Below are 8,826 nucleotides of genomic sequence, written 5' to 3'. Positions count from 1 at the left end.
CCCAACCACAAAAATATTTCATTGTTATATCATAATTTTGCTACTGTTAGGAGTCATGATATAAATCTTTGATAGGCAACCCCTGGGGGTGGTCACCCACAGGTTGAGAAGCACTGGGTTAAGGTAAGGATTTTTGAGATGAGTTTCCTAAATCAATCACTGTTGTCTTTATAAGCGAGAAGTGGGTAGGGATTTTTTTTTTTTAACCCTAGCATAGAGAAGACAGTATGACGTGAACTGGGGAGAGATTTGAAAGATTAGAGCAGCGTACCCACAAGTCAAGGAACACTGACAAGGAGGGCTGGCTCGTGCCTATAATCATAGCGCTTGGAGGTGGAGGCAGGAAGATCAGAAGTTCAAGGCCAGTCTTGGCTACCTAATAAGTTAGAGGTCAGCCTGGGACACATGAGATCTTGTGTCAAAAGATTAATAGAAAAAAGCCATAAACACGAATAAATAATATAAAACACAAACAAGCAACCCAAAAGCAATCCTGGACATGTGTGCACATAGAAGTTAGCCCCAGAGGGAGCATGGCGATGCTAGAGCCTTCATTTTAGTAGATGATGTCAATTTCCATCTTCTATCTTCCAGAATGGAATAACTTTATGTTTTTTAAGGCACCAATGTTATAGCGATTTGTTACAATAGTCACGAGAAACTAACACAGCACCTTTGTCATTTCTTACCTACCCAAAACTACTGGGGGTGTGAGGATGCTACCCTCTTGCTGACAGTTTGATAACACGTAGAACAGTATTCTGTACTATTGCCCATTTTATACTCCCATTTGAGGATGTTATACCACAGGCCTCTAGCCCCCAGCGCAGCTGATGGGAATTGCACACTGGGCTGAATCTCATCCCCTGCTCTGTGAGCTTGCTGTGTTTCAGAGCTCGGTCACACCATCAGAATGTGTGCACATGAACTCCGCCGAACACTCTGTGGACCGTCCTGGTCTGAAGACTATTCGTTTCCTTAGTTTAAGGAAGAAAATGGCAGACAAGCCGGACATGGGGGAAATCACCAGCTTCGATAAGGCCAAGCTGAAGAAAACCGAGACGCAGGAGAAGAACACCCTGCCGACCAAAGAGACCATTGAACAGGAAAAGAGGAGTGAAATCTCTTAAAAGCCTAGGAACATTTCCTCACCCCACTCCACCCCACCCCACCCCACTCCACTTCACTCCATCCCACAACATCCTACCCCACCCCACCCCACCCCACTCCGTCATCTTCAAGAACCCCTCGTGATGTGGAGGAAGAACCACCTGCAAGAAGGGCGTGAGCCACAAGCCTCACTGTGAAGCTGGGCACTCCGTGCTAAAGGAGGATCTCCCCCCACATGCACGTGCACACTAATCGGACTGCCAAATTTCATCGGTTCACCCCAGGGTATTCTAGAAAATTATTTGTAAGACTGATGAAAATAAAACACACCTAGTGGCAAAAAAAAAAAAAAAGGAAAAAAAAGAAAATGAAATAACACAACAGAGTTTCTATTTTGAGAATAACCCATTAAAACTAAATCTGAGGCCAGAAAGATGGGTTAACAGGTACAAAGCTAACCTGTAAGCCTGAAAGCCCAAGTTTAATCCCCAAAACTCACATTTCAAAATCGGATGTGGCTGGGTATGGTGGTACACTCCTTTAATCCCAGAATTAAATCTCAGAGTGTGGGTGGCTTTCTGTGAGTTTAAGGACAGCCAGGGTTACACAATCACCCTTACATTCACACACATACAATAAATAAATGTTATCTTTTTAAAAAACTAAAATCAGTCCTAGTAAAATTATTGTTTCATAAATACTGGAACTTCGAGCCCATTTTCTAGTTTTCTTGACCTTTCTCTAATATTTTCTCCCTTAATGCATTTGTTCTATATTGGAAGATTCCCTCTCCAAATAGTAAATTATCCATCATTTAAACATGTTTCGACTCTCTCTTTATTGTTCTTAGATTTTTTACATAGTCTCTTTCTCTGCTATGGATATGATATTCTCTTTAACTAGAGATAAAAACATGACAAATTTGAAAAACATATTGACATTGGTCTTGCTTTTCAAGTTGTATCCAATGCTGTGAGGGTTAGCTGGTCCTTTCTTACAGTGTTTGGGTCTGTGTTAGTCAGCCTACAAAAATGAAAGGCTCGTTTTAGCTTATGTTTCTAGAGTTTCCAGGTCCTACTGTAAGAGTAGGCCTCGAGGCTGCAACCCTCTGATGAGGCACCACAATCCACAGCCAGGCACGTGGCCAAACAAGCAGGAAGCAAAGACAGAAAAACCAGGTCTCCCAGATCTTTCCCTGGCACACCCCATTAACTGAAGCACCTGCCACTAGACCCTGCTTCTCACAGGTTTCATTATCTCCCAGTGGAATCCACTAGAAGGACACTCAATATAGAAACTATGAAAGTTTAGTTCTTAGAGTTTACTTCATAGGTTCAAGACCAGCCTGGGCCCAAATTGAGACATAATGAGGCAGTAATGTATAATTGGAAAGTATGCACCTTCTTTAAAAAATAATAAACATACCTCCACATTAAAAGAAAAACCAAATGGTTCTGTACAGAAATTCCCCTATACCTTTTCCATCCCCATCCTCCATCTCCGTCACCACAATCTCCATCCTAACACATCATCATCTCCATCTTTACCCCCATCATCCCTATCCCCACGTTCTCCTCCTTCACATCCCATCTCCATTCCCACGTTCAGTCTCCGCCCCTACACACCATCACTGCATCTTTCCATTTGAAGGACCAACCAGCAGCTCTTACTATGGTGGGACAATAGATTTAATGAGAGGGCATTTTAAAGTGTCTGGTCCAGGGTACCCCCGTAAAGCAAGTACAAATTCAAGGTTGGGAATCTCTAGCTTGCACCAAGGCCAGGGCAAACTCATGTTTTCGGAGTGAAGACTCAGGAACCAGCAATGCCAGCATCACCCAGAAAACACTGAGGCTGGGAGTTCATGAAGAAAAGTTTGTTTACCCCACAGTCGTATGGGTCGACAGTCCAAAAAGGGTGGCTTCATCTTTTGGGCTCTGACAAGGCAAATGGTATCATGGCAGGAAGACATGAAGAAGAACTCACAGGTAAAACAGGAATCCAGAGATGGGGGCGAGGCTTGATTGATTAACTTTATGGGGTTGGGGAGTGTCTTTAAGGTCTCATACATATTAGACACGAATTCTAAAAACTACACCCCCATGCCTAGGCTTGTCCTTTTATTATTATTATTATTATTATTATTATTATTAATTATCTATTTTTAACAGTCAGTATTTACCCCCCCTCCAGGTCCACCTTCCCACAGTTCCTCATCTCATTCCTCCTCCCCCATCTTCAAGAGGATGCCCACACACACACCATCTCCCACAAGGCCTTTTTACTCCCTGGGGCCTCAAATCTCTGGAGGATTAGGCGAGTCTTCTCTCCCCACTAGTGCTGCTCCCTGTGAGCCTGTGGGGCCATTTTTATTCAAACCACCACAGGTGTCTTGCCCAAGGTCAAACTCTGATTTACTGGGTCTGAATGGGGTCTGGTATCCTGCATTTCTAATAACCTCCCTAGTGAGGCTAAAACTGCTGGTCCAGGGGTCACATTTGGGGTGGAAAAACATAAGAATGACCTTCTGAGACTCTGGAATGAGGGGTCTATCTGGAGAGGGAAGGTCCACTGGGAATGCTGAGGATAAGCCTCAGAAAACCTGTACCCTCTCATGATCTGCTCAACCCACTTAAAAAGGTCACTGAAGGTGAGGAATCTTTAATTTATTCATCAGAGTGTATCAGTGAGTCCAAGGAAAACAGCATGGACATCTCCAGGAAGGGCTAAGATGATTTTTAAAAGTTACCATCAATTCCTGGGGTTGGGGAGAAAAAAGATAAAATGTTCTCTTTATACAATAAAAAGCATCCTGAACCAACTTCAAACAGTGCAATCTTTCGGAAAGTCAAGGACAGGCAAGAACGCTGCTGGATCCCCAAGGAATTCACACTCCTCTGAAATGTGGGGCCAAAGCACAAAACCAAAGGAAAAAACTGTAAAAAGGGAGAAGGGTTTCCGTGATCATAATTTGCAATGTGTATTGACCTGAAGATTTTTGTAATGAACAAAAAAATTGTATGGAGTAGTGGGATGCATAAAAAAACACACAGACACACATACACACAGAAACAGACACACACACACATACAAACAGACACACATAGACAGACACACAGAGAGATATAGACATACACACACACACACACACACACACCAAGCAATAACTTTCATGCAGACACACCCCGTTAGTAATTAGGAGATGCTGGGAGGGAGGTTTCCCTTTAACTATGACAGCAAAAATAAGGCAGTAAGAGAAATTACATTGGAAATTAATATGCCTTCATCAGGACAGGAGTGTGCCTCCCAGCAGGGAGTGAACAGTCTTCACTGTCCCACCCTGTTTCAAAATGCTTGTGGCTCACAGGCTGGGGGGTGTCATGTTTAGGTGACCTGACTCTGCCACTTCTGAATGGAGCACCTAAGGCCAGAGCCTTTGGGAGTCTTTTTGCCCTGGGTCCTGGAAATGATCTGTTATTCTCCCGTCCGGAGCACCGGGTACACTGTAAGGGAAGTTGGGAAAGGAGGCTGCAGTTTCTCTTCATCATCTCCACCCTTACGAAGGCTGCCCTCCCATCACAGCACTGCTGCCTGAGCCCAGCACCCCGTCTGCGCTTTATCCATGAATCGACATTCCTCTATATGGAATGCTTCAGGTACCCATGGACATCTGCTTGCAACCACATATCCCAGGCTGGACTGGAGTTTTCTGGCCTCCTGCTTCAGCTTTCTAGTGCTGGGATGGTGTGTGTGTGTGTGTGTGTGTGTGTGTGTGTGTGTGTGTGTGTGTGTGTGTGTACCGCCACCAAGTCCTCCTTTGCTTTTTCTTTTAGGAGGGGCCCTTTCCTGAGCAACACCTCCATTGGTAGCATCTCTCCTTCCGATGGCTGACTTCCTATGCATCTTTGCCAGGCCAGCACTGTTAGCAGTATGCAGCCACTTCCTGGCCTCTGAGCTCCACAGGTATTGCCTGACCTCCTGTGCTTTTTATCTATTCACATTTATGTCCTGAAAGAATTCAATATGTTGTCTTGAATGTTATCAGATAGCAATCAACTGTGGACCCAGATGGAAAACCTCCAGGTTTGACTACATCTATTACAGCACAAATCCATCTTCAACAGAAATGAGGAAGGAGAAGGGACAAGACAGAAAATGAAGACCTAGTTTAGAACATAGGGTTCTTTTTTCTTTAAGAAAGGAGCGAGTTAACAGAAGACTATTCCCCCTTCTTAAATGATTTTAAAAAAATGACTATGGGTATTTTGTCTGCCTGCACACCTCTGTAACACTTGAGTACAATGCCCACAGAAGCCAGAAGAGAGTGCCAGATCCCCTAGGACTGGAGTTACAGAGCTGGCAGCCGCCTCGTGGGTACTGGGAATCAAATTCTCATGCTTTAGGAGAGCAACAGGTCCTCTTCATTACTGAGTCATGCCTCCGGCCCCTCAAATGGCATCTTTTAAGAGAGCAAATCTCCCTTGCAGAACAAGTTATCAGTAAGTATTAATAATGTTAGCACAAGAAGATATCTCAGAGGTTAAGATCATTTGCTACTCCCGCAGAGGACGTGGATTTGCTTCTCAGCACCCACATGGCAGCTCACAACTGTCTGTAACTCCAGTTCCAGGAAACTGAATGCCCTCTTCTTGGGCTCTGCGGGCCCTTAGTACACATGCACATGGGCTTAACATTCCCCCTAACACCTAGGACTGACTCATACAAGGATCAGTCCTAAGACCTTAGACAGCCTCCCTGAACAAAGATGCTCATAATGGCCTATAATGACCAGAACAGGAGACAATCAAAATGTCCAACCATCAACACGTGTTCTGAGACCTCACCAAGTACCCACTTGGTGAAGATACTGTAAGTCACTAAAAATTGTATTTTGCCAAAAGTAATTTTTAAAAAATGAGAGATTTATATTACAAAGATACCAGAGTAAATAGGTACTTTCCTTTTTAAAATGGTGATTTTTTTTAAAGCTTCATCTATCTGGCAAAAGTATGAGAGGGACTATGGCAGAATGAAAATGTCAAGTTGAGTATATTTTCTCTCCTTCTTACTCTTCTGCAGCCAGCAAGTCTTTCTCCTGTTTAAAATAATGGCTCCAGGCCACACGTTATATAACTCTTCCCTTTAAGGTGAACAGTTCAATTATTTTTAGTAAATCCACAGTTGTATGTAAATTTTGCCATGTTGATTTTTAGGACACTTTTATTCTCTTAAAAATAAATTCTATGTATTTTAGGCATCAGCTTCAGTGACCCATACCTCTGCCCAGCCTAAGAAACCATTAATCTAGTCTCTGTCTAGATACTAACTTAGATAATGTATAGAAATTGAATCATACGTGTTGCCTTTTGTAACTTTCAGGGTTTCCCAGACACAACATGCACCAGTACCCTGTTCTTTCCTGTAGTCAGATCATTATTCCACTGTGTGGATAGACCATATTGTTCTACTCCTCAGCTGATGAAAATCTGGGTTGTCTTCACCTTTAGGCCATTGGGAATAATGTTTCCATAAACATTAATGTATAGGTTTTTAGCACAAGTAACAAGTATATTCACATTTCCTGGATATATGCCTCATAATTAAAAGAGTGGGTCATAAAATACCTCCATTTATTCTCTTGAAATAGAAATTGCTTTCCAAAATGGCTGCGCCATGTTATATACTGCGTATAGCAATGGATGAAGATTCCGGTTTCTCCACAGCCTTGCCAAACCTTCTTATTGCCTGTTGTCTTGTTATAGATATCAGAATGAACATGAAATGATTTCTTACTGTGGCTGGCTTTTCCCTGATGGCTCATGATCCTGTGACAATGGTCATTTGTGTATTTCAGCTGGCAGACATTTTCTGTTAAGGTAGCCTATTTTTTTTTAAGGTTGAATTTGCATCTTGACACTTGGATGCTGGACACTTTCAGTGCACATTTCTGCGGATGTCCTTTTGTCCCCTCCAGGATCAGCCTATTGGAACTTCTCACATGCTCCAGGGTAAAGAAGTAATTAAAAACAAACCCCAGATGGTGCTAGGCATGCAGTACCTGTTACCCTAACACTTGACAGGAAGATAAGGTGTTCGAGGTCAGCCTCAGCTGGAGAAAAGGGGGACTATATGACACCCTATCTCAAACAAATCCAACAATAAAAATGTTCTCTAGTGGGGAATAAGCCTAGCACACCTCTACCTATTTCACAGTAGCTGTTACTGCCATGCTTTCATGGCCCAGCATCTGGGACTTGCCAGAAAGGTTAACAGCAGAACACTATCTGTGCCTAAGACATTGTCAAGGGGTGCATCCAGGGCACCAGACACAATAATCATGAGTGCCTGGCATCCCAGACGGTGGTGTCAGTGATGGCTGTTTCCCAGCAGGCATGGACAAGCATCCTCTGTAGCCTGGCCCTGGGCAGTAGCTTAGTTGGAAAATGAAAACTGTTCTCCTTTCTCTTTCTGACCATTTCTTTGGTCCACTTCTCCAACTAGCCCAGTGACTGGCGAAACAACCAATACCCATTCCTTTGGGGGCTCAAATAAGCGCCTGTGCTTTCTACCATTGGAATCCCAAAGACTGCTAGCGACAGGTATCTCTGTTTTCCCCTAGAGTGCCTTTCTTATAACTGACTCCCACGGAAGAGCAACATTTAGATTTTAATGAGATAGCAACAACCTGAGACTAAGAGTGTGGCAGATACAAAGTCTTCAGTAACCCCTAACAAAGCTTCCGTCCCTCAGACACAATTGTGATACTGACTGGGTGCCCCATCTCTAGGTTCTCCTGCTACTCCACTGTGGCGCCCAAGGTCACGCATGGCAGCAAAGCAGCCCAGCTTCCAGTCTTCCCCCGGAGCTCGGCCTGAGCAGGTCGTGTGTAGTAGTTACCCACACACCATCACACCCTCACCCACACACCATCACACCCTCACCCACACACCATCACACCCTCACCCACACACCATCACATCCTCACCCACACACCATCACACCCTCACCCACACACCATCACATCCTCACCCACACACCATCACACCCTCACCCACACACCATCATATCCTCACCCACACACCATCACATCCTGACTATTCCTAGTACCCAGACAAACTTGTCTCCTTGAGCTGTTTATAAATAGATAAGACAAACATCACCCTGGGGGGGTGTTTGGAGAGGGTCTGTTAGCCAGATGATTCCCACACTAGAAGAGGAGAATGTGGAGGAGGCTGAACGGGGCCATTCAGGGGTGAGTTACACCTCAGTTTCTTAGCACAATGTCCCTCTCATCACCCAGGACTCTGACTCAGGAACACCGTCCCTCTCAGTCTCCATCCCAAGGGTGATTCCAGGTCACCCCAGCAAATGCCAGTTACCAGAAAACCAAGCGGCCAACTCACCCCGAGCCAGTATGCATAGCCCAGCAGGCCAGGGGGACACAACTCGTCTGGTTTATTTATTGGAACAGTCAACAGAAATATTTGACTTCACTAATGGCAGTGTTGGGTTTTGGTAACTGACGATTTTAAAAAAGTGTATTTTTCATGAGCAATCGAAGATCAGCTGTTCCAGTGGAATTTTTCACTTGGTGTTGGTATTTTGGGTGGTATTTGTTCAGATTCATTGCAAGTACCTTGGGGCTTCAAGGTAGAGTATAAAGAGAGCCCTGTTGTCTGTCTCACCAGAACTACTAAGAATCACCGATCACACCCA

General features: G+C 44.2%; 1 protein-coding gene across 1 annotated transcript; it reads left to right on the top strand.

Moving 5' to 3' along the window:
• Nucleotides 1-995: 995 nt before the first annotated feature.
• LOC308422643 (thymosin beta-10-like) lies at nucleotides 996-1,130 on the top strand (the record flags this gene model as incomplete). Its single annotated transcript, XM_080919251.1, has 1 exon — nucleotides 996-1,130. The coding sequence occupies one exon, from the start codon at nucleotides 996-998 to the stop codon at nucleotides 1,128-1,130; it is 135 nt and encodes a 44-aa protein (XP_080775377.1).
• Between the last annotated feature and the right edge of the window lie 7,696 nt (nucleotides 1,131-8,826).

This window comes from Micromys minutus (assembly GCF_963924665.1).
Source record: "Micromys minutus genome assembly, chromosome: 7".
Lineage (NCBI taxonomy): Eukaryota > Metazoa > Chordata > Mammalia > Rodentia > Muridae > Micromys > Micromys minutus.
The sequence above is the reverse complement of the archived record's forward strand: the minus strand, read 5'-3'. Positions and strand labels throughout refer to the sequence as shown.